This window comes from Manis pentadactyla, chromosome 6 (assembly GCF_030020395.1).
Source record: "Manis pentadactyla isolate mManPen7 chromosome 6, mManPen7.hap1, whole genome shotgun sequence".
Lineage (NCBI taxonomy): Eukaryota > Metazoa > Chordata > Mammalia > Pholidota > Manidae > Manis > Manis pentadactyla.
Window position 1 is genome coordinate 106,884,604 of NC_080024.1, and position 26,536 is coordinate 106,911,139.

A 26,536-nucleotide genomic window follows, 5' to 3' on the forward strand; every position below is an offset into this window, starting at 1 on the left:
AGGGCAGGGGTGGAGTATTCATTAATGAGTTTAAGGCCTAGGCCCTGCATAACATCTCTCCCCCACAAATTGACTGGCAGTGGGAGCACATAAGGGGTAACTGTACCTTCTTGCCCCTCAGGCGCTTGCCATTTCAATGGTTTGGCACTAATGGTAGGACTAGACTCATATCCTAAACCTTGTAAAGAGTGTGAGGACTGTGTTACAGGCCATTTGGAGGGCCACCAGGTTGCAGAGATAATACTTTTATCTGCTCCAGTGTCTAGGATTCCTTCAAAACTTTTTCCCTCTATTTTAAGGGTCAATTTTGGTCTGTCTGCTAAATCTAATACTATAAAGGCTGAGTTATAATTAGAGTAACCAAAGCCCTTTTCTCCTCTCTCCGTGGTGGTAGCTGGATAATTGGCATGGAGACTAGGCAACACTAAGAGTTGGGCTATGCGGTCTCCTGGGGATATAGGGTAGATTCCTCTGGGGGCTGAACACATGATTTTTACCTGTCCCTCATAGTCCTGATCAGTAACTCCGGGATGGACTACAAGGCCTTTCAAGGTAGCAGAAGAGCGCCCCAAGAGCAACCCAATTGTATCTGGTGGTAAGGGGCCTTTAAAGTCTGAGGGGATGGGTTGAACTCCCATCTGTGGAGTTAACACTATTCTGGTGGTGGCACGGATGTCCAATCCCGCGGAACCTGGAGTGGCTCTCCTCGGGGGGCTTGGTTGCTCCCAAATGATACTTGTGTGCTGGTTGCCCCATATATTTGCGGGCCCTGGCGGCGGGGGCCCCTCTGGGAGTTTTTTGGCGACTCTAAGGGTTTCCCTTCTATGTCTTTAACAGATCGGCATTCATTGGCCCAATGTCTGCCTTTTTTGCACTTAGGGCACAATCCAGGGGTCTTTTGGGTTGTGTGCTCTAAAGTTGGGCTTCTACATTCTCTCTTTATATGTCCTAATTTCCCACATTGAAAACACTTAACATTCCTATTAAGGTTCTTAGCTTGTCTATGACTCTGCAATATAGCGGCAGCTAGGCCTGCATTGGTGAGGGGCCCTCCTACCTCCCTGCAAGCTTTCAACCAAGCAGTCAATCCTTTCTGCTTCCAGGGGGTAATTGCCTGTCTGCATTCTCTGGTGCACTGTTCAAACACTAGCTGCTGGATAAGGGGCATGGCCTGCTCTTGATCTCCAAACACTCGGCCTGCAGCTTCCATCATGCGAGCAACAAAGTCTGAGAATGGCTCGCTCGGCCCTTGAATAATCTTTGTCAAATTGCCTGAAACCTCCCCTTTGTTAGTGAGAGCCTTCCACACTTTGGCTGCGCACGCATTTATCTGCGCATACACTTGTACGGGGAAGGCGGTCTGGTTAGCAACCCACTGTCCTTGACCTGTTAACATGTCAAAATTCCACACGGGCTGCCCCCTCAGCAGCATTGGTGCGTGCTTGTGTCAGGCTAAGATCATGCCACAATGCTTTCCACTCTATATACTGCCCCATGCTAGAGAGACAGGCTTTTGCTACATACTGCCAGTCGGAGGGCGTCATAGCTGTTTCCGTCAGCCTCTCAATTTGTGCTAGGGTGTAATTAGCACTGACTCCATAGGTTCGAACAGCCTCTGCTAGATCTTTGACCTCTTTATGAGTCAGAGACTGATGGGCATGTGCACCATTTTCCTCGATTACGGGGAACATCTGTCTGATTGCCCTCAAATCCTCCGGTGTACAGAAGGAATGTGCGCCGCTCGCATAGGGCGGCGGGGCTGAAGGCGATGAGGAGCGTCCTGCTTTCATTTTCCCTTTAGTTTGCGTCTCCGCTTTGCTGGCATCTGTACTTTTGCACTTAGCGGTTCTAGAGATTCTGGTCTCCTCCTCCTCTTCCGAGGACATTAGTTCATCTTCTGATTCCCTATTGGAAAGTTGGAGTTCCCTCAACTCTTTCCAGGGATATTTGCTATTTTCTCCGAGGCGGTCGTCACCTGCTTCTCGGGGCTCTTTCGCTTTTGCCCTGGACGGGCTCTCTCCCTCACTCTGGGGCTTTTTAACTTTCGTTTTAGCGGCCCTTTTTCGGCCGTGAGCTAGCTCTGTCTCCCGTTCCGTTTCTGACATACTTTCTTGGATGTCTGACAAGGCTCTCTGACCTGCCTTTATCACCTTTTCACACTTTTCATCCTGCAGGCAAGCTCTAATCAGTTTCCACAATGGTCTAGTGCCTCCCCTCAAGCGTCCTTCTTCTTCCTCTCTATCAAGATCTTTCCCTAACTTGTCCCAGCTCGGGATGGAGAGGGACCCTGAACAGATAAACCAGGGGGCAACACGGTCTACTTCTTTTACAAATGATCCTAAAACTTTGGTGGAGACCTTCAAATTTCGCTCTTTGAGAACTGCCTGTAGTGCTGAGACTAACGATGGTGCGTTTCCCATGGTGCCTCTTTATTTACAGAGAACCATCAGCCACCACCCTTAAAAGCGCGTCTCTCGGAACTTACCTCTCCGGGCTTTCTTCTGTCCTGCAGTTCTGAATCCTCTCCAGATGTCTGAAGGGTCCTCCCTGTGCCGGTGATGTTCTGGTTCCCGGGTTTCGGCACCACTTGTCGCGCGCCCCGTCCTCGCCGGCAAGAACAGCACGCAACAACAGCAGGATTCTTCTGCAGAAAGCTTTAATCTTCAGCTCTTTCGTGATACAAACATCAGGGGAAGGACGCAGACGGGAAGAAAGGGTCTGCTTATATAGGCCTCATGCTCTACGCTGATTGGTGCTGTCGCATAAGCCTTAATTAGCATGGCACTTTGGCCTGATTGGTTCATATGCTCAGACTCAATTTGCATGGGTTTTTGTTGCACAAGTTGTTTTCTCCCTTATGCAGGGGCTTCCTCTTAAAGAGGGCGCCATTTTCAGGGTGCGGCAGGCGCGGCTGCCAACAGATTCTGGTTCTCTTACATAATCCAGTCTCCCTGATAATCAGGAAATGCAAATAAAGCAATATCATTTGAAATTTTTCTGCAAGCAAGAATTTACTTTTGTTGAAATTTGAAATTGTGTATTTTTTCACTCAGTAATTGTTAGTTGCAGTGTAAATTTACGTAGTACTCATGTAAATAATTTGACAGTGAATTAAAAAGTCCAAAACTGTTAACTACTTATAATATCAAAAGGCTAGAAATATCCCAGATGTCCATTAAAGGGAAAAATGGTTGAATTAACAATGGTACAGCCCATCAGTAGAGTACTATTGAGCTGTTAGGTGGATTGAAGAATGATCTGCAGGATATATTATTTACGTAAAAAATAAGGTGTAGAAAAGTGTGTATAGTGTGCCAGCATTTGTCTAAAGAAAGGTATGGATAACAATATATGTAAAGGGTATTTGCTTATATTTAAAAACAAAGGAAAAATAAACTAGACTTAACGAAAAAAGGGTTAGCTATAGTTAGAGAAAAGGAATAGAGTAGAAACTATGGCAGGCATTAAAGCTAAGCATCTCTGAATATACTTGATTCTGTAGGTTTGATTTAGAAACCATATAAATAATTTACATAATTATAAAACAAAACTGAATATAGAAATTAATCCCTCCTGAGTTCAAAGCCAACTGAACATAGTTATTATCATGTTGGAGACATAACTGTTGGATCTCCTCAAAGGAGGACGCCACCCCAATTCACTCACGGAAGGCGTCTCTTGATGCAACAAGCAAGAGGGCTTTATTCAGGAACCAGCTAGCTGGGGTCCAAGTGTTGGCCCGACGCAGCGGGTTTCAACAAGGACCCCGAGCACTCAAAGGCAGGGATTTTTATAGCATTTTCAAAAAGACAGTTTTTTTCCACAAGCACATTACAGTGTTTTTCCACAAGCATATAGCTTTTCGGCTGGCGCCACATCCTGGGGTTTTTAGCAAGATAACATCATTTTCTAAAGGTTAGGGTGGCTGAGTGAGATAGGCTTGATATGTATGATTAACTGACTGAGGTTAGCTGACTAAAGGTCACTGCCTTCGGTGTCCATGATTGATTAACTTGTTTTTCAAGGCCTTACCTAATTCCAGTTTTTCCTTCTAAGTCACATATTCAGAAAAATGGCTTCTAGGCCTTTAAGATGGCTACGTTTATGCTATATTTCTGTTCTCACCTAATGTTAGATTCTACAATAACCATATAGAAAGGGTCAGGATTGAAACTTTGAGTAGAAAACTGGAAAATGTATAAAAAGAACAAAATGGAAATTTGAGAAGCAAGAAATAAAATAACTAAAATAAAAGTTTAATAAATGTTTATTATACTAAATTAATATACTAGTTTAAACTAATATTTAGTTTAATATACTAGATAAAACTGAAGAGAGAATGAATGAAGTGGAATATGGTCAGTAGAAAATAACTAAGAGTAAAGCACAGAGACAAAAAGAATAATAAGTACAGAATAGAGGGTCAGATACAAAGGCAATACATGTAATTAAAGTCCTAAAAGGAGAGCAAAGGAGAGAGAGGATGGAAGGAATATTTGAAGACATACTAAGAATATTCCAAAACTTGGAAAGCACAATGCCACAGATTCAGAAGGCCCGTGACCCAAGAGCCCAATAAATGAAATTTTGAAATAATCCAATTTCACTGTAAACTGCTAAAAAGCACAAACAGAAAAAATCAAAATCAGTCAGAGGAAAAAATAAACTACACCTGACTTTTCAAAGAAAACAATGGAAGGCAAAAGACAGGATGGAATATCTTCAGAGTTCTAAGATAGAACCTAAAATTCTTTACCTAGTGAAATGTCTTTAAAGCATAAAAATAAAATGGATCTTTTTCTGAAAAATACGAACAGGAGGAGCCTAGAGTAGGAGTTAGGGAGTCATCAGCTTGTAGGTGGAATTTAAAGCTGGTAGTGCAGATGAGATTAGCTAAATGAGTAGAGAGAAACCTGAAGATCCAAGATTGAACCCTAAAAACTCCATTCTGATTCGTCTTAGAACTTTATTCATAGAACAAGGGGATGTATATTACATAAGAAATCACAGAGTCCAGTCCTCTCCTTTTAAAAATGAACTAAAACCTGGCAATATAAAATAAATTGTCCAAGGTCACATGACCTCATGTTCATAGATATAAGGACAGAACCTGCTCCTTCTAATTGTGTTCCTCTATCCACATAATGTCCCTTTTCTGTAACCATAAAACCAGGTCTTGTTAACATGCTTATTATATACAGGATCCTATCCTTAATAACTTTAAGAACTATTTCCTTCAACATAAATGTAATATGCATTCATTCTTGAGTGTAGTGCATAAGAACTGGCTCTAGAATTAGACTGCCTGTTTTCAACTCTAATTCTACTGGCTATCTGGTGTGACCTTGGATAAATTACTTTTAACAGTTCTAAATTTAAATTTCCTAATCTTTAAATTGGGTCATTGAAAGGATTAGATAAGGTGGTGCATATAAATACAAAGAACAAAATAAAAAGCAATTCATTGACCCTGAAATAGCCACGGGGGTTATTTCTCTGTCTCAATGGAGAGTTTTTAGAATTACATTATTGTTACATTTTTTAAGAACTTTTTAAATTGTGGTAAAATACACGTAACATAAAATTTACCTTTTTTACCATTTAAAATTGCCATTCACAGTATTGTCCAGCCATCACCACTATCAAGTTCCAGAGCTCTTTCATCACCTCAGATGGAAAGCCCATAATCATCACTTCCCATCCCTCATCCTTCAGCCCCTGGCAACCACTAATCACAGAGCTTTTTGTGTGTTGTGGATATTTCATATAAGTGGAATTGTATAATACAAGGCCTTTTGTGCCTGACCTCTTTTGCTGAGCATGATGTTTTTAAGGTTCATCCACATTGTAATAACCTCTGTCAGTAATTTAGTCCTTTTTGTGACTGAGTAAGATTCCATTCGATGGATATATCACATTTTGTTTATCTATTCATCAGTTCAGAGCATTTGAATTGTTTCCACCTTTGGCTGCAATGAATAGTGCTGATATGAACATTTGTGTACAAGTTTTTGTTTGAACACCACTTTCATTTCTTTTGGATATTTACCTAGAGTGGAATTGCTGCATCACATGGTAATTCTATGTTTAACTTTTTGAGGAATGACCAAACTGTTTTTTGCAGTGGCTGCACCATTTTACATTCACACCAGCAATATACAAGGGTTGCAAATTTTCCATGATCTTGTCAACACTTATTTTCATTTTTGTTTTGTTTTTGTAGACATCCTAGTGGGTATAGGTGGTATGTCATTGTGATTTTGAATTACACTTCCCTAATAGTGTTGATTATATTTGTATGTGTTTTTTGGCCATTTGTATATATTCTTTGGAAATTGGTCTTTAAAAAAGTCTGTTTTTAAATTGGGTCTTTCTGTTGAGCTTGAGTTTTTTATATACTTTGCATACTAGAACCTTGTGTAATATATGACTTGAAATCATTTTCTCCCATTCTGTAGATTGTCTTTTCATTCTCTTGATAGTGTCCTTTGATTACAAGATTTTACCTTTGATGAAGTCAAATTTATCCCTTTTGTTGTTGTGCTTTTAGTGTCAACTTTAAAAAACCATTACCAAATCCATGACTGTGAAAGTTTACCCTTTTATTTTCTTCTAAGAATTTTATAGTTTTGGTTCTTGTATTTATCTCAGTCTCTGATGCATTTTGAATTAATTTTTACATTTGGCATGAGTTAGGGGTACAACTTCATTTTTTTTCATGTGGATATCCAGCATGGTTTGTTGAACAGACTATTCTTTCCCTACTTAATGACCTGGAAACTTCTATCAAAAATCAGTCAACCATACGCATATGTGTTGATTTTTGAACCCTCAGGTCTATTTCATTGATTTGTATGTCTGTCCTTATGCCACTACCACATTATCTTGATTATTGTAACTTTGTAGCAAGTTTTGAAATTTGGAAGTTTGAGTCTTCCAGCTTTGTTCTTTCCAAGATTGTGTTAGGTCTTTTGGGCCCCTTCCAACTCCATATGAATTTTAGAATCAGCTTTAACATGTCTTCAAGAAAGGCATTCAGGATTTAGCTAGGGATTGTGTTCAGTGTGTAGATAATTTTGTCTAGTATTGCTGTCTGAACAATATTAAGTCTTCCAACCCATGAATTCAGGGTGTCTTTCCATTTGTTTAGGTCATCTTTAATTACTTTCAGCAATGTTTTATGGTTTTTCAGTATGTAAGTCTTGCACCTCCTTGGTTAAATTTATTCCTTAGTATTATATTTTTTTGATACTTTTATAAATGGAATTATTTTCTTCATTTTTCTTATTGTTTATCAGAAAATATATACTGTATAGAAATATATTTTTTTGGTGTGTTGCTCATGTATCCCATAACTTTGCTGAAATTGCTTTTTGCTCTAATAGTTTTTGTGGATTCCATTGGATTTTCTGTATATAATATCATGTCATGTGCATTTTTAAAGACGTTGTTAGACCTAGTTATTACCTTTACACCAGTTTAAGTTGCAGAGCAAGTTGCAGATCACAGTGTATTTGTGGGTTGTGAAATCAACTGAATGTATATGTTTTGTTTTGTGAAATTTTTATAGATAAAACAATGCATGTACATGTGTTTGAGTCCTTATAGAAAGCATATTTCTTACGTGAATTAAAGTAAAAAACATGCCATGTTTTACATCATGTAATTGGAATATAAAATTATGGAATTAGATAAAGGTGAAAGTGTTAGTAGTTGCCTGTCATTACCTTGAAAGTGATCATTTTGTATTGGAAGCTGTCTTCTGGATACAAAAATAACTGAGCAAAAAGTGTACTCTCTGTTCATTGATACCTGTGTGAATAATAAGCTTATGAGATTTTTGCTTTTCATGCTTCTAATGAATCAATCCTTAGCTTCATTTTGGTACTATGGAGAAAGTTTCCTGCTGAAACTAAAGATATTTTCTTGAGAATGTATTTTATTAAAGATAGTAATCTAATTATTAAATTGCATATGATACTTAATAAAAATGAAAATAATAAAAAGCCACATTATGAAGGATAATGCAACCTACAAAGACATCTTTTACTTTCCAACAGATAGAAATTAAAATATAATGTATATTTCTGGTAATGGTATTAAGGTCAGATTTATTGAATATAGTAAGAAGGGAAAACTTACAGCTTTTTAATGCAAACGAAGTACCTTAAAATATAGCTGTTGTATTACCTGGACACAGAATGATTAATTTAAGGAAAGATAAAATTATTCCCTTGCACTACACTTCTAGTAGGTTGTCTTTCCAGTTTAATAAATTGAATGGTGTTTGAGTTTTCTGAATTGTTGTGCATGATGTTAAGTTGCATCTTTTACCCACAAGTATTTTTGTGAGGTTTATGTGTTGTGCACAGGAAAGTATGTGAGGACTGGAGGCATCACCACTGGGGCTATGTTGCCCTGTACTCTCTTACCTCTACTCCCCACCTACTAATGAGGCATCTTTCCAGGGGTCCACATGTCCTCTTGATATTCTTTTTATTACATTACACAATTCAACATGTATAAGAATGAGCCTGGGCTTCAGAAATAACTGTGTTGAATTCTTTTTATCTTTCATGTCAACTTTATGACTGTGGACAAGTCACTTGACTCTCTCAGCCTTAGTTTCCTTTGCTATAAAATGGGGATAATTTAGGGTTACATTGAACAGTAAATGATATTATTGTGTGTATATGACATGTCAAATATAGTGTCTGGCATGATAAATATGTAATAAATGATACCTATTAAAATATCTGAGTTATGATTAATACCCAGTAAATGATAGTTCCCTTTCTGCTACCAACCCAGACTTCTACATATGACCTATCATTTTCAAATGGAAGCTAACCAATTCTAGTAAGCTCATCTGTGCTGTTGAATTGTTACTTGTGGACCACTTTTTCCATAGAGTTGTATAGACTTTACTGTTATTCTTGTGATACATTAGGCTTTGGATGATGGGAATTGCCTTGTTGTGTGATACAAAAATACAAATATTCTGGGTGTATTTGTTTTTAAGTTACCAAAAAAACCTACGCAAATAATAAACAAGCATGATTTTTTTATTTTCCTTTTCTGTAGTTATGTGCTGCTCATCTCCCAACTGAATCAGAGGCACCAAATCATTATCAGGCAGTATGTCGTGCACTGTTTGCAGAAACAATGGAGCTGCATACATTTCTGACTAAAATTAAGAGTGCAAAGGAGGTAAGTGCTACTGCTTTCACATTTATTGGTATTGTGAAAGATAAACCTGGGTTTTCAACATTGTCCATAATATTATTTAAAATATTTATTACCATCTTTCTGATGAGTAGGAAAGAAGCAACTTAGGCAAAAAATAAATTCTTTAAAATATAAGCATGTGAACCCATTTTATAAAACAAAGATTTTCATGAAGTTTCCTTAAAAATGGGAAATAAATACTACTTAATTGGTTTAATCAATTTCCCATACAACTTGCTTTTCACCCTTTTTCTGCCATTCTTTTTTCTTTTTCTGGTTCATTTTAAAACTTAATAGTATAATTTAACTACTTTATAAGTAGATTTGGTTAGACTAGCTTTTTCACCTAAAAAAGGATCCAAACTAGATATTAATGGAGCAGATTGGAATTGATACTCAAATAATTCAAAATCTCATTTTAGCTATTTTATTTAGTTATTATTTATCAGTGTCTGTGAGTTGAGAATATTATATGTAGAGTCCAAAGAGAATCATTCTAACTCATTTACAAGGTAAATCACCACATTTTACATCACACAGATGGTTGTGAAAGTTCATGAAATCTATATAAAGCAACACAGCATCTGGTACACAGGAAGGGGTCAGTATGTGATAGGTAATGGGTATCATTTCTTTCATGACTGAAATACAGAGATTATCTGAAACACTAGTTTAAAACTTAGGTGGCACAGTTCGGGGGGATGCATGTGGGATGTAAGCGAGAAAAATACTAACCCATGTTAGCCAAATAAGACTGATTAGCTCTGGTAATAAGTAAGTGACATGTCTTAGCCACATCACCCTTAATAAATTATCTTAAATAAATCCATTTTATATGTATAAATGAGAGCTCCAACATTCCTCTTCAGTTCTAGCCAGGATACTGCCTATAAAGTCTTTGTTACAGGCCAATGAAAAGGTATGCATGGGTTTTTTTTAGGATTTTATAGACTTGGACCCAAGAGGAAAGCCTTCAACAGGGTGGAAAAGGGTGAACTATATATTATTTAAGGAATAATTATAAATACATCATAGACTAGCTTTTCCTCCAAGAAAAAGATCCGAACTAGAACTAGAGAACTTAGATTTTAAAAGCTTCAGAGTAAACATCCAAAAGCACATGCTCAATTAAGGTTTAGTTAATAGTAGAAAAGATAACTTCTTAAGGTTGTAATTATCTTCCCCAGCTTATTAAGATTGAGATTGCCTTCTCCAAAGAAACAAGCATTATTTTTTATTTTATGTATTTTTTAAATTAAGGTATCATTGATGTATGCTCTTATGAAGATTTTGTGTGAATAACATTGTAGTTTCAACATTCACCCATATTATCGAGTCCCCCCCACCCACCTCACTGCAGTCACTATCAGCATAGTAAGATGTGCTACAGGTCATTACTTGTCTTCTCCGTGCTGTACTGCCTTCCCCGTGACCGACCTATATGAAACAAGAATTATTTTTAAGGTTTTTGTACAATCCTGTGAGGTGAGTAGAGTAAACTAAATGAACTCATAAGTTCTTCTAACACAGACCTTTTTAGGTAACACAGACCTTTTTAGGAACCATTTCTGAGCTTAAAGAACAACATTAATAAGTATGTTTTCTACTATAATCCAGTGAGCTTAAAAAACATTTTTTTGCTCTTGATTAAAATTTAACTTTGCCAAACACATTCTCAGATTTTGATTTAAACATTATCAAAGTTTATATAAACAAGTAGAGTAAAAAAACACAAGTGTCTGGAACCATTGGTGCTGTGTGGCAGTGCCCAGAAGGACTGGCCAGATCCTGACCAAGCTTGAGGACCTTGAGGGTTCCAGCCACATCTCACCCTGTCACCCTCTGACACCACCCCAAATTTGGTCATTATAGATAATAATTCTGTCCTGTTTTCTCATCTCCTACTCTATTTCCTTACTTTTTTTTATCTGAACCTTCTGCACTCCTCTCTCAAAACTCTGCTCCATTTTTAGAAAGAATTCCTTAGTGCCCTCAGGCTCTTCTCAGAACACTTGTTTCCCCAAGGGTAGTGCTTTTTCTTGCTTCCCTCTTGTGGAAGGCTGCTCTCTGCTTTGCATCTTATCTCTAGAGTAGAGTGGATTGGTAATAGTCTGTCTTTCCTCTACTGCTTCCAAACAGTTACTCTTCATTCTTGTGCAGAAAGCTCATGCCATCTACTTCCTATACTAAAACCCATTGTCACTGTCATCTGCTATAATCTTGAGTGATTTCTTTAATAAAAAGAAATAATAGCTTTGTATTCTTGACTTCCTTTCTGTCTGTTTCTGAACACATCTTTGTCCTTATAATAACCTGCCATCATTCCACTTTGGAAATCATGGGTTCTCTTTGCCTAACTGTAACCCCTGCCCTTCAAGCTCTTGCCCTCACTGCCACCTGAGTTAGTCATCCAATCCCTAGACTACCATTTTCTTCCAGTTTATCAGCCCTTCCTGGACTAAACTTACATTACTACATAGGTGAAATCAGTCACTATATCAGGTCCATGTGTCTGATCTGGATTATGATACCAACCTTCTGGTCTCCTCATCTCTGTAAATCCTCCCCGTCCAGTATATCATTCACAGTGTCAATGAGTGATTCTTACAGATCACAGCTCTGATCGGAAGAGTCTGGCTCCAGACCATAACCTATGTGTGATCTTTCAAGCCTGACCATAAGCTGGCTTTCCCTGGCAGGTCTTATGGGGGCAAGCTGCCCTCCACACATGTGACTTGGTGCATAGGTAGTATACTGCACTCTGGTTTTCTACAAAGGATTCCAAGGACTCAGAGCACCCCCAGTGGGCCAGCCATCCTCATCCGACATCTGCATTCTCAGCCCCCATGCCTCCATTTGAAGGACCTTGGCTCAGGTGCTTTCTTCCTCTCTGCCTCAGAACTTACCCTTCCTAGCCTTCTGTCTTTCCCTCATACTGGCCCTTAGGTCTGTAAAGTGTCAGGAGCCCTTTGTCTAGTACTGCTCAGCTGTAAGGTGATTTCCCCCCACCTGCATTGCATGTTGCCTGACCTTTACCCTGTGCTGTTCTGTGGGGAAAAAAATGGAAAAAGGAGAGCAAAACATCCTTTTTGGCCTCTTGTTTGCACTGTTCCAGTAAGCGAATAAAGGTTTAGTTGTTTTCTTCCTGTGTGGCTCATCCTACCTGACCACTAGACACCTGATAACTCGACAGAAGCATGTTGCTTCCCTAATCAGTATGGCTCCCCGTCACCTATGGAGTAAAACTAAAACTCCATTGTATTTCATACAAGGCCCTTTATGGTATTTCACTTGCATTTTTATTCTCCTTTTCAACACTACCTTCTTTTCGTTTCACACTATCCATTCAAAATTACTTACATAATAGCATGTGTTAAGAAACTACCTGTGACCCTTGCTCATTCTGTTCTCTGCCTGGAATTGTCTTCTCTCCTTGTCTGCTTGGTGAATTCCTATTTAAATATCTACACCATGCTCACATGTTACCTCAATTGTGAAATATTCATAACCTCCCTCCCCACCAGCAGAGCTCTGTGCCCTTCACTACCCTGTAACTTATATACCCTCAGCCTTGAAATTCTCATACTCCATGGTAGTTATTTGCTTACATCTTTGTAATTTTTTTCTCCACAACCAGACCAGGTACTTCTTGAGATAAATAATTACGTTTTAAATCATCTTTATATTAATGACTCTTAATGCAATATGCACACATAGAAACACTCTAGAAATGTTTGTTGAACTGAAATAATGTATACATTATGTCTGTGTTTTTCCAGAACTTCAGAGATTTTCTTCCCATTGAAACAAGTCAGTTTTGAAAGCATTTCTGACTATTAGAAACATTTTGGCCAAAATCTCTAGCAAATAGAACTTTTATCTCTAGCAGATAGGCCCATCTTAAACCTCATCACATGAGGCCTTTGAGTGGTTTTGCCATTCTTTAAATTTACATATTAAAAATTCATTTAGTAGTGAGTCTTGATAAGACAAACTGTAAAATACATGGAAATCCCGACACTTAGGAACATCCTGTACCATTTAATTACAGGTTTTATGCCACATAAATTGTTTATCAACACTACAGTTTTAGGAATAAAGCCTTAAAGAGTCCAAATGGATTTCTTTTTCCTCTGCAAAATATGCAGCTTTCATGAAATTATGAAAATTTTCATATGTTAGTTCCTGTATATGTTACTCGTTTTAACCTTTTCTCAGAACACTAAATTCACACTAGTAGTAAAATATTCTGTTAATTTGATATTTTCTCTAAAGATCTCAAAATACTTAAACATTTTAAGAATCAATCTTTCTTCTATACCTGTGAGTTAGTGTATCTCAACTGGAATTTTCAAAGTAATAACCTCTGATTCAACAAGTTAAGTGATGATCTGATTATTAATGATGTATCAAACTACCTTATTTCTGTGTGTGTGTGTGTGTGTGTGTGTGTGTGTGTGTGTGTGTGTAAAATCAGGGTAAAATCTTCTTAACAGAATATCTGAGCTCAGTTATTGGTAATGTTCCTGATTTGATAGACTAAAAATGCTTCAATTATATTAAATTTCTCATATCCTCAATTGACAGTTTATTAAAATACAAAACACATAATTTATTTCCAAATGTTGTAGATGTTCTGTAAAATTATAATTACATTTACTTAACCAGCAGGCTACTACAAAGCACAAGGCTTTGTAGTTCATCAGCTATTTATTTAGAAAGCAAATTCACTTTCATTCTTATCTCTTTCCATGACATGATGACTCCTTCTTAACAATGAATGAGCTCCTTTAAGGTGATTCTCCAAATGATAGTGAAGATTTGGATAGGCTTGCTCTTACTGTGTCTCAAAGGCAATTTGATATCCTTGAAAGTAAGTACATAGTACTGTGTCTCATAAGCAATTTGCTATCATTATACTTAAGTATAGATGGAGGGACTGTTTAATAAGCAATCCACTTAGTACATCAGGTTGTATGAAAGAAGAGACAACTTGTACCCACTGCCAGTGACCAATGACTGCCAATGACAGTCCAAAGCCTGCCAGCAAGAGTGGTAGTAAATGTGTGGTGGAGAATAGAAAATTTAGCTATAAATTATTTTAATTGGAAAAAAAGGAGATTATATTAATGGTAGCATCCTTTAATCTGTTGTTGTCAAGTAGTTTTTGATTATCAGTCCTTGGTCTTATGAAATGAAATTATTTATCAGTTCTTCAAACTTTAATCCCTGGTGCCTTCCTGTATTATATTCCTACAGAGCTATACAGTGACCTCTATTACTTACTCCATTTAATCCTCACGAACAATCCTGTGACTCTTACTGTTTGCAGGTTATTAAACTGAGGCTTAGAGAGATTAGAAGTTCACACAGAAGTAAATTCTCAACACTTCTGATGCCAACACTTCCATCCTCATCCCTCTTCATCCTAGCAACAGTGCTCTAATCTGTTACTGCTGTTTTCTATAAGAACAGTCATATACAGTAGACTGTATGAGAACAAAGTTGAAGAGGTCCTGAAGGAAAATGTATGTGTATACTTTGATATAGGCTTCTGAGCAGGATTAGAAAGAAGTATGTGTAAGTCAAAGTGAATAAAATTTGGAGTTGGGAGAGAAGAGAGTTAATGAGAAAACGTGTGTGTCTGTCTCATACAAATGGTCATGGGATAGAAGGAGGGAAGATATCACGTTAAGTTTAGGAATGAAATAATATGTAGCTATGAAATGGGAAAAGACAACAGTGTCATAGAAGCATCAAAGACTGAAATAAAATAATTTTAAGATTAGAAGTCAGTTTATTTTATTCCGCTATGTTCTTAGCACGGTCTAACTGTTGAGCTTCCGTGTTGAGAGTATGTATAGTTGAGAGTGTGTGTACAGTAGGGGTATAATTTTATTTACTACAGCAGAGAAAAGATGTATCAGAGAAATACTCTATTTAAAAAGAATCCTTCTTTTGAAAGAAAAACCCTTTTCCCAAGCAAACAATTAATTTTTCATTTATTTTATATTTATATTAGCACTGGTCATATTTAAAAGCTCCTTTATTGTTTGTGAATCATATTCTTCCACTCATTATTCATGTGACCTCTTAAGTTCAATGCCATTGCTAGATTAGTTAACTTATCTGTAAAAAGGGAAGATGAGGCAATCAGGCATGCCCCTTTATGTCTGGGTCTCTCTGGTCATAAAATTCTCTGCAGAAAGTACAATTCATGTGACTAAATTTTGTTGCATTCATTCAACAAGCTTTTGCTCATTTTTATACCAGTGCCTTGTATAGGCAAAATATTATCTGTAGGTAAACATTTTAAGTGGATGTCCAGTAAAATTTGCTATGAAGTTAATATATACTATTTTATATCTTAATACTGTTTACATTTTAAATTTGAGATGGATTTTATAGGAAAGCAATTCAGTGTTGTTGATTTGATAGGAAAGCTCAATGTTGTAACAATATTGACATTACTACTATGTTGATGTCACCATGGCCTAAAAATTCTGTATTTTAAAATCAAATGTAAAAAATCCCGGTAAAGAAAAAGTTCCTTGTACAATAACATCAGTCATAAATGAATGAACAGTAAAATAATTGACCTTATAAAACATTATTTGTTCATATTTTGCAATAAGAACTCTATTAGAAGCATGTAAATAGATTTTTAAAGTCATAACTTGTTTTCTATATTATTTACTCAAATGATAAAAATTTTCTCTCCCCTTGCACTTTCTTGTATCATACACAAAACAACCCCAGAACTAAGGTAGAATATTTCAGACATTTTGATCTTTGAGGAATATCTAATATAGTTAAGCCATCTTGTATTTGTTCAGGGGCAGGCTCTACAGGTATGGATTGTCACTTCTGATTATCTGATTATAATGATCTTTAGTCTCTTCTTAAGTGTGACTGCTCCTGTGGTCCTTAATTTCTTGTTTACATCTTAAATTCCTTTTATAAATTCTGTCTTCATTCACCCCTTTCAATTACGGTTTTTCATTTGCATCCTTAAGGGCTAAGCTGAAAGGACAGGTCCTCAGGTCTCCCCTGAACACTCTTAATATTTATCACATGGAGCCTTTTTCTTTAAAATCATGTTACCCTGTTTATTTCCTTCCTAGCATTCATCACTAGTCTGTAATTGTCTTAGTGATCTCTTTTCTTAAATCATTGATGTCTGCCATTAGAACATAATCTCACTGATGGCAGAGACCTTTTTAATTCACTGCTAATATCCCCAGTGTGATAGGGCTGGTGGATAAAGTGAAGGTTCCTGTGGCCAGGATTCTCACCTGGCCCTGGTTGGCTAGCTCACTACACACATGTGAGCAATGTGTCATTATTAACTCTATATAAAGAGCCCTGCCCAGTACTCTGGGTGACATGGTGCTACGGCTGCAGGAGAGCAGAGCAGAAGCTGGAGTGGTGGCAACGTCGAGGACAGCTGTGTGGGCAGAGAGGCCCAGAGGACAGCTGTGCAGGCAGAGACGTCCAGAGGCAGAGAGTGGCTTGCTGCATGCAGCCTCACTCTGAGCGGATGGGATTCTAGTGATTGACCTGCCACCGTGGAAATAAAGTTGGGTATAAACCCTTTCACTCCAAGAACCTTTTACTGTCATTTCTTTGGTCACACTGAATCCGTAGTGAACTTATGCGGGGCTGAAACCCATTGGCAAGACAGGGCCTCTGTAAATATTTCGTTAGTGTTGAGTGAGTTAGAGAATCTGTGATCTGGTATTGTAGATCTAATTTGCTACCACGTATCTTGAATCTTGGTCCCCTGACACTCTCAATTTATCTCCAGAATGCAGAGCTGCCTCTGTGTTCTCTGCCTGTGCCTTCCTCATGCAGTGGTAAGGATCTCTTGGCTGTGCCGTGGCAAAACCTCCCAAAGTTATTTCCCTTTTCATGCAGTCTATCCGCCAGTGTTACACCTGGGTGTAAAGAGCTTGTTGACTGCTTGGTACTTGGAGATGGAAAGTTTAGACCCCTTAGCATGATATAGGGAATCTTTCACAATCAGGCCCAGTGTGACCTCCTGGACTCTTCTTTGGCTGTATCCCACCACATATGCGTGATCTGCTACCCTTCCTCCAGTCCCCAACTGCCCAGGGCCTCTGCACTGACCTGAAATGTCCTTTTCACCTCTTCTCTAACTTAAAATATGCCTACTTATTCTTAATACTGAACTCAAACATTCACTGCTCTGAAATGTTTTTTCTGATCGAAGTTAATTTCTTTATTCTGCATTCATTCATTCTGCTCTAGATGCTAATCACTTATCACACTGTGTTGTAATTATTGTTTACATCTGAATCCTTACTCTACTGTGACCTCTTAAGGGCAACGACCATATTTATATCACCAACCCTGTTAGAGAATCGAGGACCTAGGACAGTACCTCTTGTAGTCTTTCAGGTATGGTTCCTTTGCTGTTTCCTCAGCTCAGGGCAACACTAAGGCCCTTCATCAAAGAGTTTTTTCTTAACCTAATAAATAATTCCGTTTTGATTATAGAGTTGGATTTTCCTTAGTGGTTAACATGTTAACATTCAAGAAGAAATAGAGCAGAATAAAATGAGCCTTACGTTACCTGTAGCCATCCCCTTATATTCATCCTGCTGTCGAAACTGGGAACCTGGTAGTAGGGGATTGGGCTTGAATGTTACTTGATTTTTTTATTTATTTTTAAAACATTTCCACTGTAAGGAAATTTATGTATTTTGAGAATAAAAGATCCAAAGCTCTCAGCAGCTCTGAGGTCAGTTTATGTTTTCACTTAAAAATTTTTTTATTAATGTATTATTGATATACACAATCAATATTATTAATATAATACAATCAATATTATTGATTTCAGGTTTCACAATGTGGTTATTACATTTATCCATATTATCAAACCCCCACCCATACCCCAGTGCAGTCACTGTCCATCAGTGTAGTAATAAAATGCTACAGATGCACTATTTGCCTTCTCTGTGCTACACTGTTTTCCTCGTGATCCCCCACACCATGTGTACTAAACATAATACCCCTCAATCCCCTTCTGCCTCCCTCCCCACCCGCCAGCCCACAACCCTCCCTTTGGTAACCACTAGTTCATTCTTCAAGTCTATGAGTCTGCTGCCATTTTGTTCTTTGAGTTTTGCTTCGTTATTATACTCCACAAATGAGGGAAATCATTTGGCACTTGTCTTTCTCCGCCTGGCTTATTTCACTGAGCATAATGTCCTCCAGCTTCATCCATGTTGTTGCAAATGGTAGGATTTGTTTCTTTCTTATGGCTAAATAGTATTCCATTGTGTATATGTACCACATCTTCTTTATCCATTCATCTACTTATGGACACAGGTTGCTTCCATATCTTGGCTATTGTAAAAAGTGCTGCAATAAAGATATGGTTGCCTATGTCTTTTTCAATCGAGAAGTTGTTTTCTTTGGGTAAATTCCAAGGAGTGGGATTCCCGGGTCAAATGGTATTTCTATTTTTAGTTTTTTGAGGAACCTCCATATTGCTTTCCACAATGGTTGAACTAGCTTATATTCTCACCAGCAGTGTAGGAGGGTTCACCTTTCTCCACATCCTCGCCAGCATTTGTTGGTCTTCGTCTTTTCGATACTGGCCATCCTTACTGGTGTGAGGTGATATCTCATTGTGGTTTTCATTTGCATTTCCCTGATGATTAGTGATGTGGAGCATCTTTTCAATTGTCTGTTGGCCATCTGAATTTCTTCTGTGGAGAACTGTCTCTTCATATCCTCAGCCCATTTGTTAATCGGATTATTTGCTTTTTGGGTGTTCAGGTGTGTGAGTTCTTTAAATATTTTGGATGTGAATCCCTTGCCAGATATGTCATTTACAAATATATTCTCCCATACAATAGGATGCCTGTTTGTTCTGTTAATTATGTCCTTTGCCGTACAGAAAGTTTTTAGTTTGGTGTAGTCCCATGAGTTGATTTTTGCTTTTGTTTCCGTTGCTCGGGGAGTCACGTTAGGAAGAAGTTGCTCATGCTTATATTAAGGAGATGTTTGCCTATGTTGTCTTCTAAGAGTTTTATGGTTTCATGACTTACATTCAGGTCTTTGATCCATTTTGAGTTTACTTTTGTGTATGGAGTTAAACAGTAATCCAGTTTCATTCTCTTGCATGCAGTTGTCCAGTTTTGCCAACACCAGCTGTTGAAGAGGCTGTCATTTCCCCATTGTATGTCCATGGATCCTTTATCATATATTAATTGACCATATATGCTTTGGATTATATCAGGGCTCTCTAGTCTGTTCCATTGGTCTATAGGTCTGTTCTTGTGCCAGTACCAAATTGTCTTGATTACTGTGATTTTGTAGTAGAGCTTGAAGTTGGGAAGCATAATCCCCCCAGCTTTATTCTTCCTTCTCGGGATTGGTTTGGCTATTCAGGGTCTTCTGTGGTTCCAAAGGAATTTTAAAACTATATATTCCAGTTCATTGAAGAATGCTGTTGGTAATTTGATAACGGACTGCATCAAATCTGTATATTGCTTTGGGCAGGATGGCCATTTTGACAATATTAATTCTTCCTAGCCTAGAGCATGGGATGAGTTTCCATTTGTTAGTGTGCTCTTTAATTTCTCTTAAGAGTGTCTTGTAGTTTTCAGGGTATAGGTCTTTCACTTCCTTGGTTAGGTTTATTCCTAGGTATTTTATTCTTTTTGATGCAGCTGTGAATGGAATTGTTTTCCTAATTTCTCTTTCTGCTAGTTCATCATTAGTGTATAGGAAAGGCACAGATTTCTATGTATTAATTTTGTATCCTGCAACTTTGCTAATTTCCGATATTTGTTCTAGTATTTTTGGAGTAGATTCTTTAGGGCTTTTTATATACAATATCATGTCATCTGCAAATAATGACAATTTGACTTCTTCTTTACCAATCTGGATTCCTTGTATTTCCTTGTTTGGTCTAATTGCCATGGCTAGGACCTCCAGTACTATGTTGAATAACAGTGGGGAGAGTGGGCAAGTATGATGTTGGCTGTGGGTGTGTCATATATGGCCTTTATTATGTTGAGGTACTTGCCCTCTATACCCATTTTGTTGAGAGTTTTTATCATGAATGGATGTTGAATTTTGTTGAATGCTTTTTCAGTGTCTATGGAGATGATCATGTGGTTTTTGTCCTTTTTTTTTGATGTGGTGGATGATGTTGATGGATTTTCGAATGTTGTACCATTGTTGCATCCCTGAGGTGAATCCCACTTGATCATGGTGTATATTCCTCTTTATTTTTGAATTCAGTTTGCTAATATTTTGTTCACTATTTTTGCATCTATGTTCATCATGAATATTGGTCTGTAATTTTCTTTTTTTGTGGTGTCTCTGCCTGGTTTTGGTATTAGAGTGATGCTGGCTTCATAGAATGAGTTTCAAAGTATTCCCTCTTCTATTTTTTGGAAACTGTATGGAGAATGAGTATTATGTCTTCTCTATACATCTGATAAAATTCAGCGGTTAATCCATCTGGCCCCGGGAGTTTTGCTCTTGGATAGTTTTTTGATTACTCCTTCAATTTCATTGCTGGTTATTCGTCTGTTTAGATTTTCTGTTTCTTGTTCAATCTTGGAAGGTTATATTTTTCTAGGAAGTTGTCCATTTCTTCTAGGTTATCCAGTTTGTTAGCATATAGATTTTTATAGTATTCTCTAAGAATTCTTTGTATTACGGCAGTGTCCATTGTGATTTTTCCTTTCTCATTTCTGGTTCTGTTTATGTGTATAGATTCTCTTTTTCTCTTAATAAGTCTAGCTAGTGGTTTATTTATTTTATTTTTTCAAAGAACCAGCTCTTGGTTTCATTGATTTTTTTCTATTGTTTTATTCTTCTCCGTATTATTTATTTCTTCTCTGATCTTTATTATGTCTCTCCTTCTGCTGACTTTGGGCTTCATTTGTTTTTCTTTTTCCAGTTTCAATAATTGTGACTTTACACTATTCATTTGGGATTGTTCTTCCTTCTTTAAATATACCTATATTACTATATATTTTCCTCTTAAAACTGTCTTCACTGTGTCCCACAGAAGTTGGGACATTGAGCTGTTCTTTTCATTTGTCTCCACATATTGCTTGATCTCTGTTTTAGTTTTGTCATTGATCCATTGATTATTTAGGAGCATGTTGTTAAGCCTCCATTGTGTCTGTGAAACTTTTTGTTTTCTTTGTACAATTTATTTCTAATTTTATGCCCTTGTGACCTGAGAATTTGGTTGGTAGGATTTCAGTATTGTTGAATTTACTGAGGCTCTTTTTGTGGCCTAGTATGTGGTCTATTCTGGAAAATGTTCTGTGTGCACTTGAGAAGAATGTGTGTCCTGCTACTTTTGGGTGCAGAGTCTGTAGATGTCTGTAGGTCCATCTGTTCTAGTGTGTTGTTCAGTGCCTCTGTCTCCTTACTTATTTTCCGTCTGGTTGATCTGTTCTTTGGAGTAAGTGGTGTGTTGAAGTCTCCTAGAATGAATGCATTGCATTCCATTTCCGCTTTTAAGTCTGTTAGTATTTGTTTCACATATGTAGGTGCTCCTGTGTTGGGTGCATACATATTTATAATGGTTATATCCTCTTGTTGGACTGCCCCCTTTATCATTATGTAATATTCTTCTTTATCTCTTGTGACTTTCTTTGTTTTGAAGTCTCTTTTGTCTGATACAAGTACTGCAACCCCTGCTTTTTTCTCCGTATTGTTTGCATGAAAAGTCTTTTTCCATCCCTTCACTTTTAGTCTGTGTATATCTTTGGGTTTGAAGTGAGTCTCCTGTAGGCAGCATATAGATGAGTCTTGCTCCTTTATCCATTCTATTACTCTGTGTCTATTTTTTTGTTATCATTAATCTACAATTACATGAGGAACATTATGTTTACTAGACTCCTCCCATCACCAAGTCTCCCCCACATACCCCATTTCAGTCACTGTCCATCAGCGTAGTAAGATGCTGTAGAATGAGTACTTGTCTTCTCTATGTTGTACAACCCTCCCCGTGCACCCCCATACATTATGTCTACTAGTAGTAATGCCCCCTTTTTCCCCTTTATCCCTCCCTTCCCACTCATCCACCCCAGTCCCTTTCCCTTTGGTAACTGTTAGTCCATTCTTGGGTTGTATGAATCTGCTGCCGTTTGGTTCCTTCAGTTTTTTTCTTTGTTCTTATACTCCACATATGAGTGAAATCATTTGATACTTGTCTTTCTCCACCTGGCTGATTTCACTGAGCATAATACCCTCTAGCTCCATCCATATTGTTGCAAATGGTAGGATTTGTTTTCTTCTTATGGCTGAATAATATTCCATTATGTATATATACCACATCTTCTTTATCCATTCAGCTACTGATGGACACTTAGGTTGCTTCCATTTCTTGGCTATTGTAAATAGTGCTGCGATAAACATAGGAGTGCATCTGTCTTTTTCAAACTGGGTTGCTGCATTCTTAGTGTAAATTCCTAGAAGTGGAATTCCTGGGTCAAATGGTATTTCTATTTTTAGTTTTTTGAGGAACCTCCATACTGCTTTCCACAATGGTTGAACTAATTTACATTCCCACCAGCAGTGTAGGAGGGTTCCCCTTTCTCCACAACCTCACCAACATTTATTGTTGTTTGTCTTTTGGATGGTGGCGGTCCTTACTGGTGTGAAGTGATATCTCATTGTGGTTTTAAGTTGCATTTCTCTGATGACTAGTGATGTGGAGCATCTTTTCATGTGTCTGTTGGCCATCTGAATTTCTTCTTTGGAGAAGTGTCTGTTCAGATTCTCTGCCCATTTTTTAATTGGATTATTTGCTTTTTTTTGTTGAGGTGCATGAGCTCTTTATGTATTTTGAATGTCAACCCCTTATCAGATCTGTCATTTACAAATATATTCTCCCATACTGTAGGATGCCTTTTTGTTCGCTTGGTGGTATCTTTTGCATTACACAAGGTTTTCAGCTTGACATGGTCCCACTTGTTCATTTTGGGTTTTGTTTCCCTTGCCCGGGGAGATATGTTCATGAAGAAGTTGCTCATGTTTTTGTCTAAGAGATTTTTGCCTATGTTTTTTTCTAAGAGTTTTATGGTTTCTTGACTTACATTCAGGTCTTTGATCCATTTCGAATTTACTTTTGTGTATTTGGTTAGACAATAATTCAGTTCCATTGTCTTATGAGTAGCTGTCCAGTTTTGCCAACACCAGCTGTTGAGGAAGCTGTCATTTTCCCATTGTATATCCATGGCTCCTTTATTATGTATTAATTGACCATATATGTTTGGGTTAATGTCTGGACTCTATTCTGTTTCACTGGTCTGTGGGTCTGTTCTTGTGCCAGTACCAAATTGTCTTAGTTACTGTGGCTTTGTAGTAGAGCTTGACGTTGGGAAGTGATAAGCCCCCCACTTTATTCTTCCTTCTCAGAATTTCTTTGGCTCTTTGGGGTTTTTTTGTGGTTGAATATGAATTTTAAAAACTTTTTTTTCCAGTTTGTTGAAGAATGCTGTTGGTGTTTTGATAGGGATTGCATTGACTCTATAGATTGATTTAGGCAAGATGGCCATTTTGACAGTATTACTTCTTCTTAGCTACTCTCTGTCTTGTGATTGGTGCATTCAGTCCATTTTCATTTAGGGTGATTATCATTTGATATGTACTGATTGGTATTGCAAGCTTTGGATTCATGGTTACCTAAGATTCGAGGGTAGCTTCTTTACTATCTAAGCATCTAACTTTAACTCACTTATCACGCTACTGTAAACAGTCTGATAATTCTTTATTTCTCCCCCGTCTTTTTCTTCCTCCTCCACTCTTTACATTTTAGGTGTTTTACTCTGTGCTCTTTTATGTTTCTCTTGAGTGCTTTTCTGGATAGCTGATTTTGTTTTTTGACTTTATTCAGTATTTGGCTGGTCTGCTTTCTTTGCTGTGATTTTATTTTCTCTCATAACATTTATTTAGCCCTAGGAGTACTTCCATCTAGAGCAGTCTCTTTAACATACACTGTAGCAGTGGATGTGAGAGGTAAATTCCCTCAGCTTTTGCTTATCTGGGAATTGTTTAATCCCTCCAAATTTAAATGGTAATCATGCTGGATGCAGTATTCTTGGTTCAGTGCCCTTCTGTTTCATGTCATTAAATTTTTCATGGCATTCTCGTCTGGCCTGTAAGTTTTCTGCTGAGAAGTCTGATGATAGCCTGATGGGTTTTCCTTTGTAGGTGATATTTTTTCTTTCTCTGTCTGTTTTTAATACCCTGTCCTTATCTTTGATCTTTGCTAGTTTAATTTTTGTAAGTCTTGATGTTGTCCTACTTGTATCCCTTGTGTTCGGAGATCTGTAGACTTCTGTGGTCTGAGAGACTATTTCATTCCCCAGCTTTTGGATGTTTTCTGCAATTATTTCTTCGAAGGCACTTTCTATCCCTTTTTCTCTCTTCTTCTTCTTCTGGTACCCCTATAATGCAAATATTTTTCCATTTGGATTATTCACACAATTCTCTTAATTTTCTTTCATTCTTACAGATCCTTTTATCTCTCTCTGCCTCAGCTTCTCTGTATTCCTGTTCTCTGATTTCTATTCCTTTAACAGTCTCTTGCACCTCTTCCAGTCTGCTCTTAAATTCTTCCACTGTTTGTTTCATTTCTCTTATCTCCCTCCTGAATTCATCCCTTAGCTCTTGCATATTTCTTTGTAGCTCCATCAGCATGCTTGTGACATTTATTTTGAATTCTTTTTCTGGAAGATTCCTGATTTCGGTCTCACCAGGCCCTCTCTCTGGTGTTTGAGGGATTTGAACTGAAGCAGTTTCTTCTGTCTTTTCATGGTGATAGAAGTGATTGTTGTCGAGTGATGCCAGCATTAGCTGGGAGAACAACGTCCCTTCCTGCTTTCTAGTCACCTTTCCAGTCTCCAGTGCCTGTATTGGTCAGTCGAACACAGGGAGCAGACTCTGGGTTAATGCCCTGAGCTGCTGTGGGCAGGGCAGCCCTCTGAATGGCCTAAGGCACTGGTGGTCGTCACAGGTGAGCAACATGTGTTCTCCTGTGATAACAGCACCCCTTTGTGCTTTGCGGACTCTGTGCTGATCCCTACTGCTTGTGCTGGGCAACCATACACAGGGAGTAGTCTCTGGGTTGAACTCCTAAGCCACCGTGTGTGGGGTGGCCCTCGGGATGGCCTAGGGCACTAGCAGTGGTTGCCTTCCAATAGCCGTTTTCTCCACAAGAACAGAGCCCCTGCATGCCTTCCACACTCTGTGCCAGCTTCCTCTGCCTGTGCTGGGCAACTGCACGCAGGGAGCAGCCCCTGGGTTAATCCTTTGAGCTGCCATGGGCAGTGTGGCCCTCAGGATGGCCTAGGGCACTGATGGGGTTTGCTGCAAGAATAAAGCCCCTTTGTGCCTTCCAGTCTCTGCACTGGTCTCTGCTCTTTGTGCCCGGCAGCATCTCACAGGGGTAGCCTCTGTGTCTGGCCCTGTTAGCTGCAAACTGGGAGAAGACTCTGTGTGGTTGCTGTTGTCAGGGCTGCTCCCCACCTTCTACGTGGCAATGATGGGTCAGCTGGTTTGCTTGCAGTGCTGGCAGGGGGGCATGAATGGTATGCTGCTTATCGCCGTGAGGATCTTCAGAGCTGTGTTGCCACCCAGGGGGTTAGGGTGCCTGAAGTTCCTTAATGTTCCCAGCCTGCTGGGCTTAGTGTGGCAGGACAATTTTGTCTACCTGTTAAACCCTTGTCCCTTTAAGGCTTTTTAAGCACCCACTTTTCTTTTGTCCCAGGGCAGCCAGCTGTGGGGATCTTTTTTTAGTCTTAGTCTCAGATTTTGCTTTTCCGTTCCTCTAATATCCAGTACACCATGCCATGTGTGTCTGTGCTCCTGGTGCAGATTACTTGGGCTGATTATTTAGCAGTCCTGTGCTTCCACTCTTTCCCCACTCTGATTCTTTTCCTCCCACTGTTAAGCTTTGATGGGGTCAGTGCTCAGGTCCCACCAGGTCATGACTTTGAATCTTACCCTTTCCTTGAGATGTTGAGTTCTTGCAGATGTAGATGTAGCCTGGCTGTTGTACTCTATCTTCTAGTTTCTCTTTTAGGAAATGTTGTATTTACTGTATTCTCAAAATATATATGGTTTTGGGAGGAGATTTATGTCACCCTACTGATGCTACCATCTTGAGAATCTCTGTTCACGAGATTCTTGAAACATTTCTTTTTACACATTTAAAAGTTTCTAACTAAATGCATTCACCTATTTACAAAAAGGAATATCATTAAATGGTTAACAATATGGAGAAAATGGTGATCATTAA

The 26,536-nt window shown here is 38.2% G+C and overlaps 1 protein-coding gene across 7 annotated transcripts in view; it reads left to right on the forward strand.

Annotated features, from left to right (window-relative positions):
• Positions 1-26,536, forward strand: part of SPIRE1 (spire type actin nucleation factor 1) — a 347,295-nt gene that overhangs the window by 183,511 nt on the left and 137,248 nt on the right. For all 7 annotated transcript variants that reach the window (XR_005034076.2, XM_057504024.1, XM_036932697.2 and 4 more), the window contains exon 4: positions 9,085-9,210. Coding sequence is in view for 6 of the 7 variants with exons in the window: in XM_057504024.1 (XP_057360007.1) it covers positions 9,085-9,210 (126 nt within the window). In the remaining variant the exon portion in view is untranslated. The remainder of the gene's footprint in view (positions 1-9,084; positions 9,211-26,536) is intronic.